This window comes from Capra hircus, chromosome 13 (genome assembly GCF_001704415.2).
Source record: "Capra hircus breed San Clemente chromosome 13, ASM170441v1, whole genome shotgun sequence".
Lineage (NCBI taxonomy): Eukaryota > Metazoa > Chordata > Mammalia > Artiodactyla > Bovidae > Capra > Capra hircus.
In genome coordinates, this window is record NC_030820.1 from 70,512,494 (window position 1) to 70,525,309 (window position 12,816).

The window sequence follows — 12,816 nt, forward strand, 5'->3', positions numbered from 1 at the left end:
CTGGTTTTTACTTGACTCAAGACATTTTACCCCTTCATGAAGAGAGCAAAGCATCAGTTTAAAAAAATCAAATAGAGTGCTTCTGTTTTCTGGCTTGCTTTATAGTTACTGATTTTCATGTTTACTTATAGTTTCCTTTGTTTCTTCCCTTTTCTTTGTAGATTGCTGTTTTCTGGCTTTCTATGATAGATTGGAAGGCTGCCTTTATGTTTTAAAAAAGAATACTTAAAAAAAAAACCTTGGTATCAAAAATAAAGTAGTTTTTATTTATTCCATCCTGTCCAAAGTGGGAAAATTAGCAGATTTTTATTTACATTCATCAATTCAACTCTTTCTCAGTTTTTGTTGACACAAGAGTGAATTACAGCCCCAGACAACAGTTGTAAATTTTTTATATCTTCTCTTTAAGCAATCATCTTTTAATATTAACCTCTCTGCAATGTGTTTAGAACAATTATTTTAGCATTAATATGATATTTAATTAGTTTCCAGGCTCACTCTATGTCTTTTTATTTCATATTTCTCTCTTTGCAATTTCTTTATTTTGATTCATTGCTTGGTCAACTACCGTCTGTATGATTTTATAGAAGTAGGGCCGGTGGGAGCCTCTGGATGGTGAGAATGTCTTTGTGATGCGTTTATACAAGAGCAACAACTTGGCTGATAAGAAATTTGCAGGTTATAATGTTTTCTCCTCAAAAATCCTCCAGGCTTAACTGAATTGTCTGCTCCCCTTTATGATATGGAGCAAGCTGAAGGACCAAGCAGAGACTTGTCAGACTGAGGATGACTTTCCTGTTCCTATGTCTCTTTCACCCAACTCTTTTCAGTAAAAGTTAATACTATGCAATAATTTGAAATGGTGTGTAGTTTTTCTCTTGCTAGAAAGATACAATACTCTGAGTGCCCAGCTCCCACAGCTTTTCCCTCTCTGTTCCTGTGAGGCCAACTACACCCTCAAGACTCCTGGCATAAGCAACTGTCCAATTCTACTCCTGCTCAGGCTTCACTGCAGCCAATCTTAGGTCCCAGATGAGGGTACACATGGTGTGGGATCAAAGGCATGAGTAACTAAATGATCATGTTTATCTTGGAACCAGGAGTAGAAACTGCCTCTTAGATAGCTTCAGAGTGGGGTGACTTTTTTCCCTAAAGGCAAACCCTCATGTCTTGAAAAGGGGAGTCTAGGGCTTCCCTGGTGGCTCAGTGGTAAAGAATCCACCTGCCAATGCAGGAGACACAGGTTCGATCTGTGGTCCAGGAAGATACCACGTGTCTCAGACAAACTAAGCCCATGTGGCCCAACTACTGAGCCTTTGCTCTGGAGACCACACACTGCAACAGCTGAAGCCTGGCCGCCTAGAGCCAGTGCTCCACAGCAAGAGAAACTACCACAATGAGAAGCTCCCGCACTACAACTAGAGAGTATCCCCTACTTGTCACAAGTAGAGAAAAAGCCTGTGCAGAAGACCCAGCACAGCCAAAATAAAGTACCTTTTTAGAAAGGGGATCTATTGTATGACATCTGGGGAGCAAGACCTCCAATATTCCTCCTATCTCATCCGCTGCTCTTCTAGGACCTACCATGCTCAGGTTGGAGAAATTGCTTCTGGGGTCATTTCCTAGGTTCTGTAGACTTGGTCTGTTGTTGGGTTTTTAGGAGAATCTTGGGAGGATTGTGATAGCAGGTGACGTGAATGCAGCTATGACTCTGTTCCACAGCATGGAAACCCAACAGCACTTCTTGGTATGTTGCCAAGAGCAGGGAAAGCCACTCTTTGCTAGGGCTGTGCTGAACCAAGAAACTGGCTAATATGGGATACAGATATGGGCTCCCAGATGCTTTTGGCCATCTTGACTTCTTCCTCCTCAGTATATCAGAGTGTTGTCTGAAGAGGCCAGATCACAGGTGCAAGGCAGTCTGGCAGCTTCTTTTTGTAGTTTTATACTCTCTGTGAGGAATGTTCCTTGAACCAGTAATGAATGCAGAAATGAAATACCAATATGGAATCTATAAATGGTTATGTGGACATTTTAAATGTGAAGTAGTTTCTCAATCCAGGTTTCTCATGAAGTAATGACCGCCACTAACAGACGAGACTATCTTGGCTGCCCAGCACCTACACAAGCTATTCTCTAAGAACTTCAACAACAAATTCTGCTTTTGTTTCAGTTTTTTTTCTACCCCAGTGAGCTTCTCACTTCTCCAGACACTCTGTGGAACATGACACATCCCAGATTCCCTTATGATTATAGAAGCTCTTCGAGGGCACATACTACATAATCTTAATATGAACTACAGGGCTTAGCATATGTCACTGTTCATTATATATCTGCTGAATGAAATATGGCAACCTGGAAGATGTCCATAAAAACATCATAGGCAGAAAATACTTGAGTACAAGAGGAACTAAAGATAGTTAGCTTGCAGAACATAAGACCAGATGGGTTTGTGTGTGTCTAGAGGAGAAGTGAACTGAAAAAAAATACCACCTAAGAAGGTGATTGCATTGGCTCTATTGGGACCTAAAAGTATGGATCAAGAGCAATGGGTAGAAACTATAATAAAAGATATACTTAAGTCAGTTAAAAAACAAAAAGCCCTCAGCCACAGCCCCCACAAAGATCAGCAAGTTACCATATAGAAAAGTAAGTTATTTGTTACTGGAGTTATTCAAGAATAAGCACTGACATCATCAAAAAACAGATATTGGAAAGGGTGTGGAAGAAAGGGAACCCTCCTATGTTGCTGGTGGGAACGGAAATTGGTGCAGCTACTGTGTAGAATATTATGGAGGTTCCTTAAAAAAACTAAAAGTAGAGTTGCCATATGATCCAGCAACTCAACTCCTGGGCATATTTCCCGAGAAAACCTTAATCTGAAAAGATACATACATCCTAATGTTGACAGCAGCACATTACAGTAGCCAAGACATGGAAGCAACCTAAATGTCCATGGACAGCTGAATGGGTAAAGAAGATGAGGTGCACACACAATGGAATACCACTCAGCCATGAAAAGAATGGAATAATGCCGCCTGCAGCTACATGGACGGACCTACAGATTATCACAGTAAGTGGGGCCAGTCAGGCAGAGAAAGACAAATTCCATATAACATTTATATGTGGATTATAAAAAAATGATCAAATGAACTTATTTACAAAATAGAAATAGACCCACAGACATAAAGAACACACTTATGAACACACTTATGGTTACTAAGGGGAAAAAGGGTAGGAGAAGGATAAATTAGAAGTTTGGTATTAACATATACAAACTATTATATAAAAGACAAATAAACAACAAGGTCCTACTATATAGCACAGGGAACTAGATTCAACATCCTGTAATAAACCATAATGCAAAAGAATATGAAAAATATATGTATATATAACTGAATATATATATATGTTGCTGAATTACTTTGCTGTATACAAGAAAATAACATGACACTGAAAATCAACTATACTTCAATTTTTAAAAAAAGGAATAACACTAACATCTGTTAACTGTGATATTGTTATGTTGACTGAAGCACTGTCTTGTGTGTAGGGGAAGGGAGGGAGATACTGGATGACCTTTCAGATTCTCTCCAGCCCTGTGATCTTCTGATGTTATGAGTCACACCTCTTATTAACAACAACAACAACAAAACTGACATAGAAAAGGTTACCTTGTCTTTGGGAGAAAAGCATTTTCTAATGTGACTAATAGTAATGAGAAAGGGGTTAGCAGTCACTGATTAAAGTATGTATGTTTAGGGCATTCATAGAAAATCACATTTATAGGTATTCTTTTATGGATGAGAAAATTAAGACTCAGATCTGAATATGATTTGCCCAAGTGAAACACCTTTCTGTCCTCTAATTCAGCTGTCTGAGAACATTTTCTGTAAAGGGTCACAGAGTAAATACTTCAGGTGGCTAAGTAATCTCTGTTGCAACTACTCAAGTGTACTGCTGTAGTATCAGAGCAGCCATACACTATGAAAATGAATAGGCATCACTGTGTTAAAAAAACAACCCCCTCCACCCAACAAAAGGCTGATCTGCATGCTTTGGTCCATGGGCCTTAACATGTCAACATGCTGCCTTCTCATTTAAGAATGGGAAAACAAGGCAAGAAATGGCCTCCATTTGGCCATACTCACTCCGTTTGCTTTGCTGAGGGCCTGGAAGTAGATGCTGTAGCTTTTCAGAGGGGAAAGAGGAGGGTTCCAGTAGCCATTGTATGTCTTGTTGTCACCCACTGTAAATGGCTGGGTGACAGGCAGGTTGGCAGGCTTCAATTCGGCAGCAAAGTAGTGTAGAGAGTCAAGGCTGGAGGCGTTCCTGTAGCTCACGGGCACTGAAAAGCACTCGATGATGTCAGCTGCCCTCCGTGACTTCTGAAGTCGCTCCTCCTTGACAACCAGCTGATAAACACTGAGTAGGAAAGAGGAGAGGCAGATGAGCAACTCTCTGGAGGGATGAATTTGTTATTTACCATCATCACTTCTATGACTGAAACCTCCCTCCAGAGTTTCAGACTTCTAGACCCGCTGCTTTGCAGAAATAGGTCTCCATTTAGATGTTCCAAAGGGCTGGTTCACACTAGGTATGCCCAAAATGCTACTCAGTTTCAACCCCTACAAACCTGCATGTTCCTCCTCCTCCATTTCTTTTCTTAGTGAGGGGAGCACTGTTCATCAGGTAGCTAGATCTTGACTCTGGGGGCTCATCCTCATTTCCTGCCTCCTTGGTTTTCACTCTGCTCCTCTAATCAGCAAGCTCTGTTGACTTGACATCAGAAATTTGCACCTGCCCTTCCCCTTTGTTCTCCTCCCATTGTATTGTAGAGGTGGGGCACTTCCCCATCTCTTAGCTGAACATAGCAGGTCTCTTTGCCTCTAATTTATGTGATCAACTCACCAGTCAATCCGCTGACCTCCCTAAACATAAACAGTGTCACTCTTTAAGCACTTTCACAGGCTCTCCATTATCCGAACGATACGATCTAGATTCCTCATCCTGGCACTTGGGGGCACTTTGTGTCTGGTTTGTAAACTACTTCTCAAAGAGTCTTATGGTAGGTAGGCCCCTGATTGCAGCTGCTCCAGAATCCCTGCTACTGCACAAACATCCTTTGGATCCTATCCCATGCCATCACCAACTGGTGCTTCCTCCACCTGCAGTGCCCTCTCATTCTACCCACTTGTGCCTGTGGAAGTCTTTCTCTAAAAGCTGAGCCTGTCTTTCATCTCTTCCATGCAGCAGGTCGAGATCTTCCAAATGTGAATGACTTCTCCCCTATTCAACTCTCCTACCACTGATTAATGGCTGTCTGCCTGGGACAGCAATAATGTGAGCTTGGAGCTGCCGTTTCTCTGGCTGGACAGTGACCTTTAAGACAGAGGCAGTTGTGGCTTACTTATCTCTGCTTCACTCACTCTCTGTCCACACACTGCTCAGCAGATTGCCTGATACCTGTGTGCTGATCAGTGAATATTTGTTCAAGTGGACCAAACTGAACTAAATTGAAAAGAAGCCCGAAACCCAATCCGACGGAATGTAGAAAACCAATTCAAGAGGAAGTGATTCCTCTAAGCTCCTGTCTAGTGATCGTGCACATTTCCTTCAACTTAGAAGGATGTAAGAAGCTGTTAATGTGTGAAGAGAGATGCCCAAGTCTTTATTAAACACCAACTGTCAGCCAAATGTGTAGGCTAGGGAGAGAGGCAAATCATCTCTCCAGGGGTTAGTCAGCAACCCCACTGCCCCTTCCTCTCCACCAATCTGATTACTGAGGACTCACTTGTCAATTCAACCAAACTCAGCAGCCAGACTAGAGACAAGGGTGCTGAGACTGCGAGGCAGAGTGCCCCATGAGTGTCAAACTGCAGCAAGAGTAGAGACCCAGACTCTCAATGCATAGTTCAGTATCCTTTCCTTTTCTCTATTTTTCTTCCTACTCCATAAGCCAACAAAATGAACAGAGGGCCTTGCAAACATTTTGTGTGTTTGTTTTGCTCGGCAGCTGAAGTTGCACCACTCCATCCCACCCAGCCTCATCTGAAATCACAAAGGCTAGCAAAGGATATTTTTTTGGGGGGTTAAACTGTGTTGTCAACATACGGTTTCCATACAATTGGGATTGATGTGCCAGAGCACAGCCAGCAGCTCCCTGAGGCCCACTGTGTCTGCAGCTTGTCCATCCAGAGGCAAATGCGCAATTGCAGCCGGAAAGCTGTAAACTATTTTGTCATATAAATCTTTCTCCCAGGAATCTAGCCTCTCTGAAAGATCTGGGTGCTCTGATTAAGGAGGAGGAAGGGAAGAAATGGTCACGCGATCTGGGCAACCTTCCTTCCCCTGACACACATGCTTTAAAGGAAGAGGTTGGGGAATGAATCAAGAGAGTGGGCATTATTTGTGTTTCTGTGCTAACTTCACTCTCATCATCATTCTCTTGAAAACGTATTTATTGAAGCTCTTTTCGGTGTGCTGGGGATGATTAAATCACATCTAAATGAGAACACCTCCCACAATCATATCTCTAGGGCTGGAATAAACTATTCAGGATTGTTTGTAAAGAGAAAGGATTTTATTTTTTAAGTAGAAAATCCCAGGGAGTATGACAGAATAACATATTCTTCTTATTCTATGCTCACCTCACAACATTTACTCATGTTTCCCCTCCTGTGACATTACCTTCTCTATTCCTCTCAATGAGAAGGTAGACATTGATGACCATATTTTCTTCATAATTTTTCCTAAGGGCCTCTTTTTACAGGACCTGAAACTGGGCTGTAGCTTCATCTCAATGCATAAGGCCAAGGCTCATCTGCACCTCTTTTCATCTCCTCACCTTTAATGTCCATCATTCATCCTCTTTCTAATATGACTGACAACCCACACCCCTCTCCTTCCTTGACTTTTCAGACCCAGGCTCGCCGGAAACTTCTGTATCTTAGTTTCAATGTCTCCTGAGACAAGACACCTCTACTCTGGTCCCAGATCCAGGACCCCAGTTCTTAGAGGACAGTTGTCTTAGATGCCTTTAAAAGCAAAACCTCTCGGCACCTCTGCAAGCTTCAGAGAACCATGCCGCTGGACCCCAATGCCTCTTCTGCTATTCAGACTGATAGGTTAGATGATGACTCATGCTTCTCTGACCACTCGCCACTGAGGGGTACCAACATCCTTTCAGACCATGACTCCATCACAGACATATCCTGTGATGCCCTTTCTCTACCCAGGGAAGAGGCTTCTAGTCAGAGGTTGAATCCATCCATGGTAAGTTGATTTCTGACCAAAATTCCAAGACAATTTGACAATAGAGGGATAATCTTTTAAGCAAATGATGCTAGGTCAACTGACTATCCATACGCAAGACTCTATAATTAAATTCACATTAGACATTTCTCTGAACAGCAGTAATTAACACAACATAATAATCTATACTGTAAAAAAAAAAAACCTTGTTCACAAAAAATAAAGATAAAAAAATAAGTTCACATTATACACAAAAACAGAAAGAACACATCATAAAACAGAAAGAACACATCATAACCCTAACTGTAAAAGCTAAAGTTATAAATTCTCTAGGAGAAAACATAGGAGAAAATTTTCATGACCTTGAATTATGGAAAGGGTGTGTGAGTACAACACCAAAAGTATGATCTGCTAATGAAGGGAGGGAAAGATCAATTGGATATCATCAGAGGTGCACGGGGATGATCCAGAGAGATGATATGGGGTGGGAGGGGGGAGGGGGGTTCAGGATTGGGAACTCATGTACACCTGTGGCTGATTCATGTCAATGTATGGCAAAACCAATACGGTACTGTAAAGCAAAATAAAGCAAAAATAAAAATAAAAAAATAAATAAAAAAATAAAATGTGCTGACAAAACAAAACAAAACAAAATTGGTTTCAGAAGGTGCTATTCAACAAATGAAAAGACAAGCTACACATTGAGAGAAAATATTTGTAAACTGTATGTATGATGCTCTCATCCAACATACATAATGATCCATTAATAGTGAATAATAAAAACACAAATTACCCAAATTAAAAGTTGGCAAAATATTTGACTAGACATTTTGCTAAAGATAAAATACAAGTAGTTTATAAACTCATGGAAAAGATGGTCAATTTAAAGAGCTGTGACCAAGACGGTGGAGCAGGGAGACCCAGAGCTAAAGCTCCTCCCATGGGTATGCCAAAATTACTACTACTTATAGAGTAGCTATTGATGAAAATGACCTGAAGACTATCAGAAAATATTTTCCCAAACTGAAGATATAAAAAAGAAACCAAATTTATATGTGGAATCTAGAAAGCAAACCATTCAATATTACAGTAATATCAGAGTAATCCAAGTCTATGCCCCAACCACTAATTCTGAGGAAGCTGAAGTTGAACAGTACTATGAAGACCTACAAGACCTTCTAGAACTAACACCCAAAAAAGATATCCTTTTTATCATAGGAAACTGGAATGCAAAATTAGGAAGTCAAGAGATACCTAGATACCTGGAATAACAGGCAAATTTGGCCTTGGCGTACAATATGAAGCAGGGCAAAGGTTAACAGAGTTTTGCCAAGAAAACACACTGGTCATAGCAAACACCCTCTTCCAACAACACAGGAGACAATGACTCTACACATACAGATGGTTGACACCGAGATCAGACTAATTATATTCTTTGCAGCCAAAGATGGAGACGCTATATACAATCAGCAAAAACAAGACTGTGGCTCAGATCATTAACTCCTTATTGCAAAATTCATACCTAAGTTGAAGAAAGTAGGGACAACCACTAGACCATTCAAGTATGACCTAAATCAAATCCCTTATGATTATACAGTGGAAGTGAGAAATAGATTTAAGGGACTATATCTGATAGAGAGAGTGCCTGAAGAACTATGGACAGAGGTTTGTGACATTGTACAGGAGACAGGGATCAAAACCATCCCCAAGAAAAGAAATGGAAAAACACAAAATTCTTGTCTGAGGAGGCCTTACAAATAGTTGAGGAAAAAAAAAAGAGAAGTGAAAGGCAAAGGAGAAAAGGAAAGATATAACCATCTGAATGCAGAGTTCCAAAGAATAGCAAGGAGGGATAAGAAAGCCTTCCTCAGTGATCAATGCAAAGAAATAGAGGGAAACAATACAATGAGGAAGACTAGAGATCTCTTCAAGAAGATTAGAGATACCAAGGGAACATTTCATGCAAAGATGGGCACAATTAAGGACAGAAATTGTATTAACTGAACAGAAGCAGAAATACTAAGAAGAGTTGGCAAGAAGACACAGAAGAACTATACAAAAAAGATCTTAATGACCCAATAATCATGATGGTGTAAGCACTCACCTAGGGCCAGACATCCTGGAATCCAAAGTCAAGTGGGCCTTAGAAAGTTATCACTATGAACAAAGCTAGTGGAGGTGATGGAATTCCAGCTGAGCTATTTCAAATCCTAAAAGGTGATGCTTTGAAAGTGCTGCACTCAATATACCAGCCAATTTGGAAAACTTAGCAGGGGCCACAGGGCTGAAAAAGGTCAGTTTTCATTCCAGTCCCAAAGAAAGGCAATGCCAAATTGTACCCATCTCACACACTAGCAAAGCAACGCCTAAAATTCTCCAAGCTAGGCTTCAATAGTACATGAACTGAGAACCCAGATGTTCAAGCTGGATTTAGAACAGACAGAGGAACCAGAGATCAAATTTGAACATCCACTGGATCACAGAAAAAGCAAGAGAATTCCAGGAAAACATCTAGTTCTAATTCATGGACTATGCTAATGCCTTTGACTGTGTGGATCACAATAAACTGTGGAAAATTCTTCAAGGAATGGGAATACCAGACCACCTTACCTGCCTCCTAAGAAATCTGTATGCAGGTCAAGAAGCAACAGTTAGAACCGGACATGGAACAACAGGCTGGTTCAGAATTGGGAAAGGAGTAGGTCAAGGCTATATATTGTCACCATGCTTATTTAACTTTTATGCAGAGTACATCATGAGAAATGCAAGACTGGATGAAGCACAAGCTGGCATCAAGATTGCTGGGAGAAATATCAATAACCTCAGATATGCAGATGACACCACCCTTACGGCAGAAAGTGAACAGGAACTAAAGAGCTCTTTATGAAAGTGAAAGAGGAGCATGAAAAAGCTGGCTTAAAACTCAACATGCAGAAAACGAAGATCATGGCATCTGGTCCCATCACTTCATGGCAAATAGATGGGGAAACAATGCTAACAGTGAGAGACTATTTTTGGGGCCTCTAAAATCACTGCAGATGGTGACTGCAGCCATGAAATTAAAAGACACCTGCTTCCTGGAAGAAAAGCTATGACAAGCCTAGACAACATACTAAAAAGCAGAGACATTACTTTGCTGACAAAGGTCCATCTAGTCAAAGCTATGGTTTTTCCAGTAGCATGTATGGATGTGAGAGTTGGACTATAAAGAAAACTGAGCATTGAAGGATTGATGCTTTTGAACTGTGGTGTTGGAGAAGACTCTTAAGAGTCCCTTGGAATGCAAGGAGATCCAATCAGTCCATCCTAAAGGAGATCAGTCTGAATAGTCACTGGAAGGACTGATGCTGAAGCTGAAACTTCAATACTTTTGCCACCTGATGCGAAGAGCTGACTCATTGGAAAAGACCGTGATGCTGGGAAAGACAGAAGGCAGGAGGAGAAGGGGACGACAGAGGATGAGATGGTTGGATGGCATCACTGACTCGATGGATGTGAGTATGAGCAAGTTCCGGGAGTTGGAGATGGTCAGGGAAGCCTGGCATGCTGCATCTATGAGGTCACAAAGAGTAGGGCACAACTGAGAGAGAGATTGAACTGAGAAAGTAATACAAACAAATGTGACATATGCAAAACTGAAACAATTCACACAGTAAACAAACTAGTGCTTACCAAAGCAGAGAGGTAAGACGGGGCCGGGGGGGGGGAAATTAGGGCTACGGGATTAAGAGATACTAACTACTATGCATAAAACAGACAAACAATACAGTTTGTCTATTTTATAAATAGATAAACTGTATTGTACAGGGGATTATAGCCATTATCTTGTAATAACTTTTAATGGAGTACAGTCTGTAAAAATACTGACTATGCTGTATACCTAAAACTAATATAATATTGTAACTCAACTATACTTCATTAAAAATAAAAACAATAAAACATAGAAACACAAAAGAAAAAAACAACAATTAACCATAACAGAATGGCTATCAGTAAAAAGGGAGACAATTGCAAGTGTTGACAAAGGTACTGGAAAACTGGAACTTTCATACATTGCTATGTGAAAGTCAAATGGTGCAGACACTATGGAAAGCAGTTGAGAAGGTCCTCAAAAAAGGGAGACATAGAGCTACCATTCACCAAGCTATTCGATTTCTAGATCTCAATCTAAGTGTGTGTATATAAAAATATATACAAATATCAATAGCACTATTCATAATAGCCAAAAAATTTTAAAAATATAAACAAATAAATAATATGTGATATACTCATCTAATGAAATATTATTCAACAATAAAAGAAACAATTTACTGATATACTCTACAATATGGCTGAAGGTCAAAAATGTTATGCTAAATGAGAGAAGCCAGACGAAAAGGACTATATTATATGACTCTATTCATATGAAATGTCCAGAAAATGCAAATTTATAGAGACATTACTCAGATTAGTATTTGCCTGGCACTGGAGGTGTGAACAGGAATCAACCGCACTTGGGCACAGGGTATTTTATGGTATGATAAAAATGTTCTTCAGTGAGACTGTGGTGATGGTTGTACAACCCTACAAATTTACTGAAAATCATTGAATTGCACACTTAAAAATGAATGAATTTTATGCTATGAAAATTATACCTCAATAAAGCTGTTAAAGAAATGAGGGAAATGGACTGAATAATCTTGGATGTCTTTCCACCTTCAAAAGAGTCTGTGCTTTAGCATTCAAGTATGCACATATTTTAATACAAAAAATGCGATGATAAACCTTTGCTGTTATTTTACAAGATGGGCTAAGAAACAAGTATGAGCTTTGTAATCCCCACAGAATCTAGCTTTCCAATTACATTCCCCACATTAAGGTCACTCGGAACTATGAAACTGAAATTTACAAGGATGTGTCTTAGTTAGCCAACCTTTACTTCAAGACTCTGGGAATATATTTTTGTTCACGATTTGCTCAGTCACAACAGCCATCAGCGAAGGGAAAGAAATGGGGAGAAGAATACATTTTTAGTGTCAGAGTGTGTGTGTGTGTGCATCTCTCCCTGACTTCTGACATCTGTGTGATCTACTGCCCACTCTGCCTTGCATGTATTTATTCATTATGCATCAGATATTTATTGCATGACTACAGTGTGGCAGGTCAAAAGTTGAATGCAACATGGCCCCCGGGCACTGGGAGCTCAGGACTGAGATGGGGAGACATATTTACTGTTCAGTACAATTCAGTGAGGGGAGGACAGAAGGAGGAACTTGGTCAGGGAAGGATTCTGAGAAGAGGGGTGCTTGCAGGATAGTGGTAAGGCTTAAAGGAGATAATGTGTCTGCAGAGTTCTTTCTAAGAGTAAAGTGCTGTTTATAAAAGTTGGCTAGAGCCAACTGAACTGCAGCATGCATTATTATTACAGTGTCATCAAACTAGACCACAAAGATTTGCCTGGTTTTTCATTTGGACTCATCTCCTGTGACTGAATTGCACTTAATAAATTTAACAAAAGTAGATTTTGAGCAGAAATTTAGAGGACTTAATATTGGGTTGGCCAAAAAGTTCATTCAAGTTTTT

At 40.2% G+C, this 12,816-nt stretch overlaps 1 protein-coding gene across 6 annotated transcripts in view; it reads right to left on the reverse strand.

Moving 5' to 3' along the window:
* The window catches only part of PTPRT (protein tyrosine phosphatase, receptor type T), a 1,156,023-nt gene that overhangs the window by 251,461 nt on the left and 891,746 nt on the right, over positions 1–12,816 (reverse strand). For all 6 annotated transcript variants that reach the window (XM_018057887.1, XM_005688694.3, XM_018057889.1 and 3 more), the window contains exon 12: positions 4,152–4,425. In XM_018057887.1, coding sequence (XP_017913376.1) covers positions 4,152–4,425 — 274 coding nt within the window. The remainder of the gene's footprint in view (positions 1–4,151; positions 4,426–12,816) is intronic.